Genomic DNA, 17,015 nt, shown 5'->3' with positions numbered 1-17,015 from the left:
AACATTAACAGCTACAATGATATGTATCCAGAGATAGAGGAGAGAACTGAAAAGGCTGGTCATGGATATTTTGCAATTTTACAACTCCTGATGTCTAGAATATTATGAAGAAAATCCAAAGAAAAACTCTTTAAGCTATCTACAACTGATATTAATCTATGGTTGTGAAACATGGTCAACAACAACAAAGGAAAATAACAGAAATACTTTATCACATTTGAAAGAAAAACACCGAGAAATTTTGGACCATCTTACAATCAAAATATTGGACTGTATCAGTGAAAATATGATGAGAAACTGCAAATCCTATTTCAAAGAACAAACATCCTATCATTTATAAGAATCAAGAGAACTGAGTGGTTTGGTCACATTTGGAGAGCAGATGTCCAGGTAATCCAGTACTTACAAAAATTGGCAGGAAAAGACCCACAGTAAGACCCTGAACACAATGACAGATGTAGTAATGAGTGACTTAAGACAGCTGGATGAACACTTTACTCCAGATGTAGCTTATGACAGAGACTGATAGTAAAAACCTGATGGCAGCATTAGACCTAAACAGTCCATTAAGCTGAAATAAGTAGTAGTATTAGGTCATAAATGGGCTACCTACATTGATGTGTTTTCCATTTGACCACATAGCTAGACTATGATTGAAATATTTTTGGCACACCTCAACAATCAACACTCAAGGATCTGTTGCATATGCTTAGTGTTATTTCTTTGCATCCATGAAGTTGCCTTAGTAACTAATTTGCAATATTGGCGTGATAATTTTTTTTTCATGTTAGGTCCATACATGAGAAGTTGATTGGCCATCCTATAGTTTATAGTACATTAGTCTGTGTATGGGAAGAGAATTGGAAAACGAGGAACTTGTTCACATTGAATTTGAAGTCTTGTCTTGTGCATTGTATTCCTAAGGAAACACAGAAACACATGGGGGTGAAGGCTTTTCAGAATAAAGCAGCAGTAGGAATGAGGGAAAATGCAGAGAAACTTTTTCTATGAGTATAGAGTTTGACTGTTAAGGGATATTGGGTTATAATGTTGTTGTTTTTCTATATTTTCACTACTATTATTTCTCTTGTGCCTACTAAGAATATCTCTAAACTAATTCTCTGGGGGGCCCGTTCCTCTTTTTGGACTCTGACGATATTTGTTTGTTTCAGTAGCTTTAGCCATCTCAGCATACAGTCATGGCCAAATTATTCTTAACTCCCCTTATGCATAGGTCCGTAATTTTATAAGTGGTAAAATCAGTCTCATGCTCAGACAAAACTCAGGCTTACATAGAAAAACATATTTATTAAATGACTAAAGAGATTACAATCAAATTTAACATGTCAAAGGCAAGTCATTGAAATCATTACTAACTCATTAGTTAAGCAAATAAGAATTATTCAAACTGACAAGTATACTATTCACATTCCATGGGTGAATTAGGTTCACATATAGCACAAAATATAAGATCAATTTCAAAACTAAACTTTCTGTCATTTTGACCCCTTTACATTAAATTAGGAACTGCACAATCTTAAGTTCTTAGACAACCAGTCCAACACAGTCACTAAATCACTGAGCACAAAGTTACTTTAAAGTTCCTTTTCTTCCTAGTCAGAATCTTGTTCCTTCTTTCCTCTAAAGTTAATTATTACATAGGTAAAAAGAGAGGTTTCAGCACTTTACCACCTTGACGTGAAGATGTTGAGGTTCTTTCGTCTGTCCTTTGTGAGGGGGATATCTTTCTGCTATGGTAGATTGCTGCCACATGGAAGTCGTGTTCGTTACGAAATGGTCACTTTTCTTTGCTGGACACTCACTCATCTCATGGGTTACTGTCGCTAGCTCGACCTCATCAAAAGGGATCCTTTGCTGTCTCAACATTGGCAAAAGCTTTACCGATGGCCCAATTTGGAGAACTGCCGTCATCTCGTGTGTAGCCTTCTCCGACTTGCGTTAGTCAACAATGGGAAAAAGGTTGCAGTTTGCCATCGTCAAGCTTCCTTCCGGTCATCAGCATCGCTGGTTTGCACGAGAAAATAGGAACAGAAAAAAAAAAAGGAGGGTTCAAACCCGTTTCATTGAACTCGTTTTTATTGCCCTTCGTAGCGTCCTCTTGTCGTATCAGAGGATCTCTCGTTGCGCTCTCCTATTCGCCCTTACGTGGTTCCATCATACTTCTGCTCCTTGAAGAGCACTCTTTTCACGGAACGCGAGTTCAGCTCGCCTTCCACGAACGCTTTCGCTTTGGGCGTTACATCATCGTAGGCAGCTAGCTAGCAACCTTTGCACCTTTGTTTGCACTTAGACACACATTCTTACACAGAGCATATTTAAAATATCAACATTTTTACTTAGACATACAAATTTTACTTTTATTTTACTTCTTTCTAGGGTAATTCTAACATGTTTTCCTTTTGCCTTTTTGACTAAAAGTACAAGTATTTTCAGCTCAGAATTTTGTTACTTGTTAAATCCTGATTGAACGACCCTTTCGATAAAAGGTACTCATTCAGGATCTAACAAAGGCCCCTCCCTTTTTCTAAAAAAAATTCTTCCCTAGAAAATTTTTTTTCTTACTTTTCCCTCATTTCTCCAGCAATGACTCTTCCATTTTGTCTGTCTCAAAATCAAATTTCTCTTGGGCCAGGATGCATTCCCTGAGTTCTAGGAAATCACTTGACATATGCAAACCACGTTGCTCTGCTCGTCCTGCCTTCCTAGAGATTGATAAGTGTCACTTGTTGTCCTACTGTGAAGTCTCTCAGCTTTGTCACCATCGCTGATGTGGTTACTTCCTACTGTCCCTTTGTGCGTGACATTCTCTGTCTTGCTTGTGATCTCGTTATCTTTTGACACCTTGTCTTTATCATTACTTCCAGCACCAGGATCCTCCTTCTCCTTTGGTGGGACAGTCTCATTTGATCTTGGCTGAGAGCAAACCTCATGGTTCTCCTCTTTCTTTCTCAACTCAGCATCCTTTACGTACTGATGCTTGTTGTTCAGAGGGGATTTCTCTCTCTCTCTTTCCATGGTCTCAATATTTTGATTTGTCACAGCGAGATTCCTTCTTCCATGGAAATGAATTTCTTCTTTAGAATAGTCGCATGAGAAACCATACTTCCTCAAAAAATCCTCCCCTAGAATTAATCTTAGATGGGAGAGCGAGTTTCCGGGTAGGACTAAGAAGTTATGCCATTTATATAAACCAAATTCCGGCAGTCCTATCCTTAGTCTTACTGTGACTTAGTGGCATGCGTTGTGGAAGGGGATATCCCTAAGAGTTTGATGGATTTTTTTAGCCGCTTTATTCTTCCCTTTACATAGGGCTCCAGTTTTTTGAGATACCTCTCAGATATTATAGAAGCTTGGGTACTGGTGTCAATGAGTGCCCTAAAATCCTTCCCACAAATTTTTCCATTTACTACTATCCCAGGGATATATCCCTTGCCCTGTTGCTTCTTTTTTGTCAAATTGCCTAGTAGAAATATGTGACAATCTTTCTGGTTGATACCTTCCCCTCGAGTTTCTTGGTGTAATAAAACAGTCTCAGACAAGATGCCCCAATTTGTTGCAATTGTAGCACCTAGGAATTTCATTGCAAATACCGCTTTTGTCTTCTCCGTCCGAGGACAAAGGAGAGTTCGTTACACACTTGGCAGATAGTTCCGTCAACTTCTGCATCAGGGAATCCATTCTCTCTAACACTGGTTGTTGCAATCTTTCAACTTCTCTGTGAATAAGTTTTGATGGGAGGACCCTTGGGAGGAGCTAACGTCAATTTGCTGATGACCGAGTCAAGACGCTCTATAACTGGTTGTTGCAGCTTCTCCACTTCCTGCCTAAGCCGCGAGCCTCACCAAAATCACAGGCACCAACAGCAACACTATATACCGGTTCAGTCCTATTTCCTTCAGCTCCTCTCTGCACCTTTTGTTTTTCCTTCCTTTCTAATTCCCGTCTTACAGGATTGGGATCCCCCACCAGTGTCTATACTTTCTTTGATCACATTAACTGGTCCTACTGCAGCTGCGGGACAAATATCCCCAAGCAGCTGTTCTCTTTCCTTTACTGCTTCATAACAACTCTTCAAACAGTTTACCCCTTTCCCAAAAGCTGTTTCCCTCAGTTCGTACCTTAAGCCAATTCTGAAGTGTTGAAAAACAGCCTAATCAAAGTGATGTTTTTCCTCGTCGGACACACTCATAGTACTAGCAAGGGTAAGCAACCTGTTATGAAAACCAGAGACGCTTTCCTTTTCCTTTTGTATCATCCTTTGAAGTTTCCAGAGATTAGGTCCTACATTTTTTGCCCTAGAAAATTGGGAAATTAGGATTTCCTTAAACCTCTGGTAATCCAAAGTTTCTTTTAGGATTGGCGAGGAGTAGAGGAAACCTTTTGCCCTTCCATCTAACTTACTGCGAAGCAGAATAAGCAGCTGGAAGTCACTCTATCGCCCAATCTTTCTAAGCTCTTCTATATATTCAAAGAATGACCTAACATCATCTGTGTCGTCTCAGGAGAACTGAGGAAAAATCTGTTGGGGGTTTATGGTCTTAAAGAATTCTGAGTCGTTTAACTCGGAGATAGACTGAAGAGACATACCCGTACTTTTAGCTTACACTATTACAGAAAAGTCAATTTTCAAAGTTCCCCTTTTAAAACTTCCTGATTGCTGTGCATGAGACTAAGACCAACTCACTGTGCTTGATCCAATTCCTTAATTTTATGGATTAAACACATCCTGCCGGCTGCAGCATTGTTACGTCGTTAGTTTAATGTATTTTCATTACTATTCTTTCTCTTGTGCTTACTAAGAATATCTCTAAATTCAGAACAAATATCGGAACATATTTGTTCCGAAAATATTTGTTTGTTTCAGATGTGCAAGTCAGAGCCTAAGGACAGAAATTTCTTGTCCTAAGAAAGTTCCCAGAATTTAAGTGTTACCTAACCTTCTTAAAGGAATTAAGTAGCTTTAGACATCTCAGCATACAGTCATGGCTAAATTACTCTTAACTACCCTTATGCATAGGTCCGTAATTTTATGATTGGTAAAATCAGTGTCATGCTCAGACAAAACTCAAGCTTACATAGAAAAACATATTTATTAGGCTAAAGAGATTGCAGTTAAGTTTAACATGTCAAAGGCAAATCATTGAAAATCATTACTAACTCACTAGTTAAGCAAATAAGAATTATGCAAACTGACAAGTATACTATTCACATTCCATGGGTGAATTATGTTCCTTCATCCCTCTAAAGTTAATTATTACATAGATAAAAAAAGAGATTTCAGTACTTTACCACCTTGACATGAAGATGTCGTGGTTCTTTTGTCCATCCTTTGTGAGGGGATATCTTTCTGCTACGGTAGATTGCCGCCATGTGGAAGTCACATGTTCGTTATGAAATGGCCACTTTTCTTTGTTGGACACTCACTCATCTCATGGGTTGCTGTCGCTGGCTCGACCTCCATCAAAAGGGATCCTTTGCTGTCTCAGCATCGGCGAAAACTTTACCGATGGCCCAATTTTGAGAACTGCTGTCATTCATCTTGGGTGTATTTGGGTGCATTCGACTTGCGTTAGTCAACAACGGGAAAAAGGTTGCAGTTCGTCGTCGGCAAGCTTCCTTCCGGTCATCAGCATCACTGGTTCACACGAGAAAATAGGAATAGAAAAAAAAAAAAAAGGAGGGCTCAAACCCGTTTCATTGAACTCGCTTTTATTGCCCTTTGTAGTACCCTCTTGTCATAGCGGAGAATCTCTCATTGCGCTCTCCTGTTTGCCCTTACGTGGTTGCGTCACACCTGCTCCTTGAAGAGCGCTGTTTTCGCAGAACACGAGTTCAGCTCGCCTTCCACGAACACTTTCGCTTCGGGCTTTACGTCATAGTAGGCAGTTAGCTAGCAACCTTTGCACCTTTGTTCGCACTTAGACACCCATTCTTATACAGAGCATATTTAAAATATCAACATTTTCTTAACAATACATTTTTATTTAGACATACAAATTTCACTTCTGTTTTACTTCTTTCTAGGGTAATTCTAACATGTTTTCCTTTTGCCTTTTTGACTAAAAGTACAAGTATTTTCAGCTCAGAATTTTGTTACTTGTTAAATCCTGACTGAACGATCCTTTCAATAAAAGGTCCTCATTCAGGATCTAATAGGGTGGTAGCTGCACATGTTTAATTGAATTTGGTAGAGAGAGAAAGAGAGGGGGGGGTATTGATGATAGCTCTGATGAACATTTACCATGGAAATATCTGTGGAAGTTGCTGTGTTGGAAGATCAAAAGCAATAATCCAATGGGAATGAGGCATAGAAATCTTGGAGATCATCCTACTTGGTGCTCTTATATTGCCAGACAACTCTTGGTTAAGAATGGAATGGCTGTGTGAGTGTTGCTTAGTGGGAGAAGAGATAAGCACAAGTGATCTGAATTACCTAAGGGGGAGACAGCCTTCACAGTATATTTGGAAGGCTCACTAGTGAGGAAGAGGTTCAGAGTGTTTGGAGAGTGATTGGAATTATCTAGTACTCTGGTGGACATGTGAACAATATGTATAATGTCATTTTTGATGGCATATGTCTCAGCATCTCTATCTACTTGGTCTCTGTGGTTGGAGAAGGAAAGCCAGTTGGTATTGTATATATTGAAATCATCAAGGTAGATAACCTCACTGTTAGGAAAGTTGAATTGAAGAACATTGACTTTCAAAGAGAGGAAATCAAAGAGTTCCGAGGTGGGTGACATTGGGAGGTGGGTGTCATCGGTTGGTGACATTGGGAGAGCGATATAGATAGGATATGAATTTGACAGAGTGGGGAAGAGAGATTTTAAGCCAAAGTAGATCATCATCAGAAGATTCTAAGTTGAATGCTCTCTGGCATAATTTGTCAGAGTAAGCATATGCACAAACACCACTCTTAAGCCGAAAGGAGTCAAAGAGTTGTATTTGGAGTGGGGAAGTTCAGGTGAATAGTGTTATGAAGGTTTAAAATTTGGGTCCCTGGCAAATAAAGCAGGTGGAGTTTTTGCAGACTGGAAGTGGACACTGTTGAGGTTGGAGCAGAGACCACGTATAATAAAATTAGTTTAATCCTTTATCCAAGTGTGAGCAAACAAAGTTTGCACCTGAAAGTATCTTCAGGACTGGAGTAAGGTGGTACAACACCAGGGCAACTCGTTGCAAAGGTGGAGCAAGATACCAACACTCCTATCTCAGTATCTCCTATAATGCAAAACACATCTCCTTGCGGATATATCTAATGTTATGTATCGTAGTAAAGGTGGACCAAGCTCTCATCACTCCTTGTCTCAGTATCTCCCATAATGCAAAGCATATCTCCTTGCGGGCATGTATAATGCTAGGCCACTACCCAGACTAGTTTCGACCTTTATTGAGGTCTCTTCAGTGGGAGGCAGGCCCAAGTGGAGATACCAGGCAGAAGCATTAGCAGGTCATCTCTACCTATAGGAGTTGCCAAATGGTGTGCCACCCTTTTTTTCGAGACCATGTATATTTGTAAAGTGGATCTGAAAGTCTCTATGGGATTTGTTTTTGACTGAGTAGGTCATACACATTCTCTATGCAGTACTTCTACTTTGGTTTCCAAGTTGGCTGTTAACACCACTTGATTTTTGCACTAGAATTCCTTTGTTTTGTAGTCAGTGTATAATGATTTTTTGCCACTTGTTCGCACTGGATAAATGTAAGATTGGGTCAGGCTCGTATTAATGTTTAGGGAGAACTGACTTTGAGATTGTTCACAACTGCTATTAGTCTAATTAGCTAAATAAATTTAGTTAGTTAATATCATCTCTAGATGTGTTTTTCTGTTATAAACATCAGCTCAAGTGTAATCAGCATTTTATCAGGTATACCAGTGATCTTATATAAAAAGTGATGCATCATACTATTTTCTATGTTTAAACTCAGATTAATGAGACTTCTCAATAGGCTTACATTTCTCAAATGCTGGTGCACATTCCTACATGTGTAAAAATCACAAAATCAACAGATCTCTCTACATTCCCCCCCCCCCCCCAAAAAAAAATTACGATTTTTACATCCAAGGAACCTTTAGAAAAAATTTCACACATTCTCATTCTTAAAACATATAACATACAGATCTCCTTCAAGCATTATCAGATCTTCTGGTGAGAAGATAAAATTAATTACCCTTATCTTCTCACCAGAAGATCCCCTCCATCATTCTTGTGTCCTAAACTTGCAGTATTCACGTTCTCTTTTAAAATTTTAGTAGCACTGCAGAGACATTTGGGAGAAGTTATATATTTCACTCAGACACAAATAATTACAAAGATATTTATTTTTTATCATTTGCATTATAATAAATTGAAAACATATGAAAGTTTTTTTAATGAAATAAATTTTTAGTTATATGAATCCAATGTACATGCAGTATAAACAAAAAAAAATTATGAAATTTAAATTAAAAAAATAATAATAAAAGGTCCATCTGAAGAATGAAATTATTTCTTTTGGGTAGAAGTTAGTTTGGTGAAATCAGTTCTATATACTGTATTTATATTTTTTATTTTTAGCATGGGGTCTCTGTTTTTTAGGTCAAGTGCTGAAAACCCAGTAGATGCATTCACAGGAAACAATTACTGAAGGCCATTACAATTAAAAATATGAATGATTCCAAAATTTAGGAGCATTCCTATTGCTTGGTTCAAAAACTGTTTGAATTCAAAATTTTAATGCAAACTGTTCCAATCATACAGTTGGAATATGATCATATCATCAACTGGAGGTTAACTGATACATGACAAGAGACACCTTTTTGTTTAAAAATTCCTTTAGAAGTTTTAGTTATTGAAAAATTAATTACAGAAGATATCTGGACTCATGTGACAATACAGCGACAAAAATTAAAGTAAAAAGAAGTAATCAAAATTAAAAATGAGAAAGTGCTTCCTATCCCCTAAAGACTTTTTACATATCTGAGAGTACACATACCACACTTTGGGAAACACTGATCTAGATCATCATGGTGTATTCAGTATCCTTTGCTCTTGCAAACCAACTTACTTTGAATAAATTGGAAAAACACAAAAATCCATCCAGAGGAACCTAGAAAATTTCGTTATCTGCACTACAGCCATTCTGGTGTAGCAGATCATGCCATGAATACAGATCACTGGATCAAGTTGAGGAAAAAACTCATCTCCCTTTTATACAGAAGCAGATAGAAATCTTAGTGACTATTTCTAGCATCTGCCACAGCACTATAGCATTCTTGAAATCTTAACAGATTTGACTTGCCTCACTTTGCTGAAAATCTGAGTGATCATTATATTATGGCCTTCAGTGAGATTCCATCATTGCACCTATAGAGTGCACCAGTTAGAACTGTAAGATCCTGCTTTTCACACTCGGTCTATGTTTGCCTTCCTATTGATATGCCTGCATGCATATGCTTAGTGTTATTTCTTTGTGCCCACGAAAATGCCTTGGTGACAATAGAAATATTGACAGAATAATATAATTAGCTAAATAAAGTTTGTCTCTAGATGTGTATTTTTCTCCTATAAGCATTGACATGACTTCTGTTAATAACAGAATTACAGTAAGAGTAGAAGTTTCAGCAGGATGGTGAAGGGTGAGAGAGAGAGAGAGGTTTTGCATTTGATGTCTGGTGTGAGCCAACGAGAGACAAAATATATAGTTGGTTGCAACAATGGGGAAGATGAAAAAAATTATTGTAAATGACAAATATTGTCGTTAGTTTGTTAAGTAATTGTGATAGGGAATGTCAACTAAGGACATAGATAAATAGGAAGAAAGTTAGGAAGAAAATGGAATTTGTGCAGCTGTTGAGAGACAATGAGAGAGAGAAAGCATCAGTTGTTTCACTACATGGTGAATAAATGGAAAAATGATTATGGAAAGATAACTTAATGAAAACAAACATCAGGAAGGCAACAGAAGCAAGAAATAGTTGAATTACTGAGCAATCACTTCATGAGTGGATATCATTTGTGACCAAACCTGGTATAGGAATAGAGGTGGATGAACTGGAACTGTTAAGTATATTAAGAAATCTCATTGTGAATTTAGTCATGTGATGGGATATTGGCCCATGTGTTGTTATGAGCAAGTGCAATAGGAATGGTAGTACACCTAACCAGGTTGCTTATGTCTCAACCTAGAATGCACAATCCCATGTCAGTGGAAAGGGGACAAAGTACAGTCTTGCAGCCTCCTTTATGTAATGGATCCCTAAAATCCATTGCATAAAGGAGTCTCCAACCATCATGAGTTCTGGTTAAGGTATTGGAAAAGTCAGGTAAGGACTGAATACAGGAATGGATAAATAGAAATATCATACTCTGTGGGGTATAACCTTGCTTTGTAATGAAAGTCTTGTTGTAGTAATGTACTCACTTTCTCCAGTAAAGTGATAATTGACTGTAGAACGTGAGTACATTACTACGTAGTTGAATAAGGAATATTGATATGCCATGATATCACTAATCTTTGAAAAATCATATGGCAAGATATCATATGGAACTCCATTACATAAATAGGAGTAAATGGGGATGCAAATGAAGCCAGTAACATGGATAAGAATATTGTTGATGAACATGCATGTCCATCATACATATGTTGATGACAGGTATGTATGAAAAAGTCAGATCAAAGAGAAAAGCAGGCGACTAGTGGTTTTCCACTGGTCACTTGCTGTTTAATTTTTATATTAACTGTTTAGGGAATGATGTGAGGAGAACTATCCAATTGTTATCTAGTGCTGTTAAACTAAGGAGGACAATATTAATAGTGATGTGAGATTTTGTGATAATTTAAATAGACTGTGAGTAAGGATAATTATTTCCATTTTATGTATTTTGGAATGAAATACTACAACCTGTGCATTACTCAGATTATATTAGGATATAAAAAATTGATAGGGCTAGTGATTTTGGAGTGCCGTTGAACAGAGAGCTGAGGTTCAGAGGACATATTGCAAAAGTGATTATTAAAATTGCTCAAGAGATCACATGGATATTAAGAATTCATTAACAAGTAACAAGAAGTTATTATTCCTTTACATAAGGCTTTGGTATAATTACTTTTGAACTACTGTGAATAGATTTGGTCACCTAGATTTCATGGGGATTTCAATGTTAGAGAGGATAACTGTCAAATCCCTCTGAGGACAGATTGGGGGTTTGTGGGTTATAAAGTTTAATTGATAGAAAATATTGGAATAGGATATGATAGAAACATACAGTTGTAAATTTGAGGTGTTTTTATTCTATTTTATTATTCCTTTATTTTATCTATATTATGTCGACTATATTATCCTTATTATCCTTATTTCTTTAATATCCTCTTCTATATTATATATCTTATCGTCAATTCCCAAATCTTTAACTTATCTCTTTCCCTTATACAACTCTATTAACTTTAAACTTATATCCTCCTGTTCCTTATTTCTACCTCCAGTATTCCTATTTTTTTTATACCAAGGATCTCTAGATATTTATTTGAATTAGTGACTGTGCCTCAGGAAATCCTTTTATGGCATTAAATAATACTACTTTCAGTAGATATCATTCCTTACTCTTATATACTGTCGTGGCTATCCCTTTATCTAATTCTCGTATTAATTATCTATCCTCCCCGCTCACAAGCTTGGTTGTTTATTTTTTAGAACAGTGCATCAAAGAATTTAAATATCAGGCAACACTCTATTAATATTTAAACAACAAAGATTTAATTCACATAAGACAAAGTTTACACTGCATTTTCAATAATAAAAAGAAACATCACAATTCAAATCTGCATAAATAGACTAGTTAAGTTCCTGCATTTTCTCACACAAATCATATCACAAGTGTTCTCTTAAAAGCACAAGGAAATTTAACAAACGGGTCAACTTACTTTATAGCTGCTACCCTCTGTGTATTTGGTTTCGAACTGGACTTCCATTCCGTGTCAGGTTTTTTTTCAATCCCTCATTACGCCGATGATGGGTCAATGATGCTTCCTTCGGATGCTGTACTGCCACACTTCGGGCGAAGATTATCAGCTTGTGGAATGCTTGCATGCGCGTTCGATTAATGGAGCAGTTTCTTCCCTCTGACAACAGTTCCCGACGAAGACTCATCAATTCGTCATCGACTATCAGTTTTGCCTGGCGGATCGGCTCCTCGTCATCTTTCTTTCAGATCACTGGCATAATTTCTCCTGACGTCGTGTCCTCGATGGCTTCCATCTGCCTGACAACCGTTGGCAACTTCTTGATCCTGACCTCTGGATCACTCACGAAAATTTCTGAACCGATCATGCGATCTTTTCGCCCACGCCTTTTATTCGGTCACTTCTGAATTCTTGTGCAGAGATATGTGAACCCCAAACATTTCGGCGAAATCCCTTCATCCTTTTCTTTGACTGACCCTTCCTTTGTTTTTCTCCTACACTCCCTAAATCCTATTCGTTCTGGCAGCGGACATTCATTTGAAGCTTTTGTCGGTCTGCCTAGCACTGACCTTGAACTTTCCATGTAGAACACACAAAGTTTGACGTCTTTACAAAGCTCTAAATACACTGCTTTACTATTGTCGAGGTATTGCCTTAATACTACACCTTCTAGAATATTCCCTTATTTGGCATAGAGCACATACAAATTCCCATTGGGATTATTTACATATAACATACATCTATTTACAAGTCACAATTCTTACTGGGCTTGACCTTGGTAAACTTTATGTAAAAATATTTAGACTTCTTATAGCTACATAAATATTTTTACAGTTACAAAAGAGATTTTTGTAGAATATATGCAGAAGTTTTCTGCATATGACAGAATGGGGAGAGGACAATATTACTGGTAGTTAAATAAAAGTTCAATTAGCATGGGCAGTGAAGACTAGTTTTTGCTTAAAGAGGGTTGTGAATGATTGAACAGGTTGCTTTTGGATGTTTAGAATGCTTTTTCAGTGAATAAATTTAAGGATACATATGATAGATTAAAGTGGCTAATGATTAGTGTGGGATTCCTCCTTCTTTGCCTTCCTAGAGTGGCTTTCAAACTAGTTTCAAAATTTCAGAATTTGTTAGTTTTAGTGATGGGCTCTCCCTTCAGCTCATCCAGGAATATACAGGAAAAGCCATTGGTTTGTAAATCCTAAATCCAAGTTCCTGATATTTTTCTTGACCTCCGAATCCTATTTTAAACAACAACCCTAGATCAATACAGTAAAACCCTAGTCTGGTTTTTCATTTTCTCCATTGGAGTAGTGCTTTTATGGTGGCAATACTTGTGGTGTGCTAGAGTCCTATTTTTTGAAATAAGGCATACAAAATTATCATTTTGCATCATTTCTTTTTCCAAAAATAAAGAAGCTTAGTTGTAGTGAAAAATAAAAATATATAAATGCAAAATAATTTGAAACCTAAAACTGTTTGATAAAAAAACAAAAAGAAAAAAATGTTTTTTTTTTTTCTTTTTGTACGACAATGTATACACATCAATCAACCAGATATACAGCTTGAAATTGGGCAGAGTTAAATATTCGATTATTGGTATTTTCAGCATTTTGACAAATGTCAAAAGCAATATAGTTATGAAATATGACTTTTTTTTTTTTTTTTTTAATGTAGGTTATCGTGCTCTACACATTAATAGTTGTACCTAAGTTTTCCAATAAGTGGTGCAATTGAAAACAAAACTCAAAATATTTTAATAAAGATCATAAGTACCAAATTTTTATTAAATTCTGTCCAGTCAGAATATAATAAAAATAACAATAAGAATTGTGTAAAATTCTTATTGTTATTTGAAAACACTAAAAATTGAAAATCAAAATTGAACCATGTGGACATATTCTAGTGTGAATCATAAATAACAAACTTTATTAAATTCTGTTTCATTCAGAGCATGATTACCTATATATACGAGGGTGGTCTGAAAAGTTCTCGGCCTCGACCATAGATGGCAACACTATCGGTATGATTTTCTTTTCTAAGTTGGCACATCTGTCATAGGCATCCATGTGAAATTGCAAGTCATTCTACCAAGTAGTTTGTCTTATACAGCTGTCTGATCAAAAGCGTTGTCTGTATCTCTTGAAATGGATAAAATTGAGTATTGTGAAGTATAAAATTCTTTGTAAAAGAAGGTTTAATGCCAAAAGAAATTCATTTGAAATTCATAAAAGTTTATGGGCACTCTTCTCCTTCGTTTTCAACAATTAAGAAATGGACTGCCGAGTGTAAATGTAGCTGTACCAGCCTTGAAGATCATCCACGTGACATCCAAAAAGTGTAACAACACTAAAAATCATTGATCAAGTGCACAATATGGTATTGGATGACTGGCAAGTCAAAGTGCATGAAATTGCTGAGACTATAGGCATTTCAAAAGAACGTGTAGGATATATTTTGCATGAAGAATTACAAATGAAAAAGCTTTGCATAAGATGGGTGCTGTACTTGCTCACAGCAGATCAAAAACGCACTCGCATGAAAATCTCTAAACAGTTCTTGGAGCATTTTAACAAGAATAAAACTGATTTTGTGTGTCAATTTATTACTATGGATGAGACTTGGATTCACCATTACACACCAGAATCTGAACAGCAGTCAAAACAGCACATCTGTTTTGATGTGCTGTTTTGGGATGCTAAAAGCATTTTGTTTATTAATTATCTTGAAAAGGTTAAAACAATAACCGGAGAATATTATTCCAATCTTTTAACTAGACTAGACGAAAAAATTTATGAGAAAAGATCCAGTTTGCAGAACAAAAAAAACCATCTTTCATCAGGACAATGCACCTGTCCACAAAGGTGTTTTGGCAATAGGAAAATTAAGGGATCTGCAATATGAATTGTTGGAACATCTACCCTATTCCCCAGATTTGGCTCCTTCAGACTTCTATCTCTTCCCAAAACTAAAACTGTCCATGCTGGTCAGTGTTTTTCTTCGAATCAAGAGATAATTGCAGCTGTAGAGTTCTCAGCTCTTACTGAGAACCACTACAGGGATGGGATAATGGCGCTGAAGATCGCTTGAATAAATGTATTAGTTTTAAGGGGAGATTATGTTGAAAAATAAAAATTATTTTTAAATTATAAATTTGTTTTTTCATTGTTAGGCCGAGAACTTTTCAGACCACCCTCCCAATTTTGAATTGTTTGTCTCCTTTTTTGTCCTACGATTTAGTTCATCTAGTTGAAAATGAAATTTATAGGTATACATGTATTTTACAAAATATATTTTAAATTATTTACGTTATCTTTGTATATGCAGAGATGTCTTTTTTGACCTTTCTTATGCTTCAATATATTAAATTTAGTCACTTCTGTAAGAAAGTATTTGACTCTTTCTTCTTAAACATGCTTGAGAAGCATGTTTAAGAAGAAAGCTGTATAATTTTAAGAATTATTCATTAAAATAAGCATTTTGTTTTCATTAATGCATTTTTATATTTCTTTTAATCAAGTTTCCTATCGAGATGTCACTCCCATGGATTTTAACAGATCATATTTTGAAGACAAAAGATCCCTCAATGATGGAGTAAGTCAGATATATAATACTTTCTTTGCAAGCAGTTTTTTCCCATTTGATATGTTACCATTATCCTTGCTATTTGAAAGCTGGCTTGAAAGATAATGTTTAGTCTCTGGAGTATGGTCTGCTTTATTTCATCTACCTCAGTCACCATATAAATGCATGTGAACAGTGTATCCCACCCATGCAAGTTGGGGAATTTATAGTACATTAATAATATGAGTGGGCTAAGGATTAGTTAATCTAAAAACCTTCTTCTAGATTTTGAGCCTAATTTGAATTTTAATAGATGGGACTACCATAAAATATAAATTCTCTTCTGTATTGCAAGTCCTTCCTGGTCATAGATCCTAAATCACCACTTTATGATATTTTGTTACTTCTTTTTCATTTTAACTCTTCATTTAGTCTGAAACAGAAGAGTAGAAACGAGTCTTTCTCCCAAAAATATTACTGTTGATACTTGACTGAGGTCATTTCTTGATACTTTTAAGAAGTATTCATTAAAATGAACATTTTGCTTTCATTAGTGCATTTTTATATTTTCTTTATTCAAGTTTCCTATTGAGATGTCACTCAATAAAACTCCATTTTCTTTTATATCTTTATATCCTACCCATGAAAGGTTGTGAACCTATGATATTTTTGTACCCTGTGTGCATGCTAATTGATAAATAATCCAGAAACCCTACTATTTAGAGACCCAATATTGAACTTTTTCACGCCACTGCAGTCCTCCAGTAACTGGAGATGGTGGTGTTACATTAGGCCAGTGGTGGCGAACCTTTTTATGTCCGCATGCCAAAAGTTTACAAATCGAGTTGCTGACGTGCCGGCGCATGCCAAAAATTTACAAATCAAGTTGCTGACATGCCCAGCACATCAACAACTAATTAATTAATTAACATTAATTAATACAAAATTAATTGCAGAATTTTATTGAGACAAGTTTAAAAATTAATATAGAATTTCATAATAATGAACACATGATTTGACATACACATTGTTGTATACAAATCAGTATTAACCTATTATTAATTTATCAATATATCAATTTATTAATGAGATTTTTGCTGTTGTACATTAGATGCCAAATGCTTTATATCGGGTTCATATTTTGTCACTTTTAGTAATAAGAAATAGAATCAGTCATTCTATTTCTTAAACTGCCTTTTATAAAATTCATTTAAAAAAATAATGACTCACAAGCATATGTAGAGGAGAAAATTGATAATATAGCCATCACTAGTTTTATTAAACAAAAGTTTCAGGAATGGCATTCCAAGTTCTCAATATTTCCTCTTCTGCATTCTTTTTAATTGCCCCAATAATCGATCATTTTTCATTATTTCCAAGTCATTTCTCAAATTGACAAACTTTTGTTTCCATATAGAACTAGATTGAAAACCGATTAGTTGCATTTCTACATCTTCCAAATTCAGCCACTCGAAAATCTC

General features: G+C 36.0%; 1 protein-coding gene across 1 annotated transcript in view; it reads left to right on the top strand.

Moving 5' to 3' along the window:
- The window catches only part of Cyfip (Cytoplasmic FMR1-interacting protein Sra-1), a 452,821-nt gene that overhangs the window by 304,371 nt on the left and 131,435 nt on the right, over window positions 1–17,015 (top strand). The window contains exon 17 of the mRNA XM_090396405.1: window positions 15,491–15,564. Within this exon, the coding sequence (XP_090252531.1) occupies window positions 15,491–15,564 (74 nt within the window). The remainder of the gene's footprint in view (window positions 1–15,490; window positions 15,565–17,015) is intronic.

Source organism: Typopeltis vanoorti, chromosome 8 (assembly GCF_054136105.1).
Source record: "Typopeltis vanoorti isolate ZY-2024b chromosome 8, IOZ_Tvanoo_1.0, whole genome shotgun sequence".
Classification (NCBI taxonomy): domain Eukaryota; kingdom Metazoa; phylum Arthropoda; class Arachnida; order Uropygi; family Thelyphonidae; genus Typopeltis; species Typopeltis vanoorti.
Note: the sequence above shows the minus strand (reverse complement) of the source record. Positions and strands in the feature narration are given on the sequence as shown.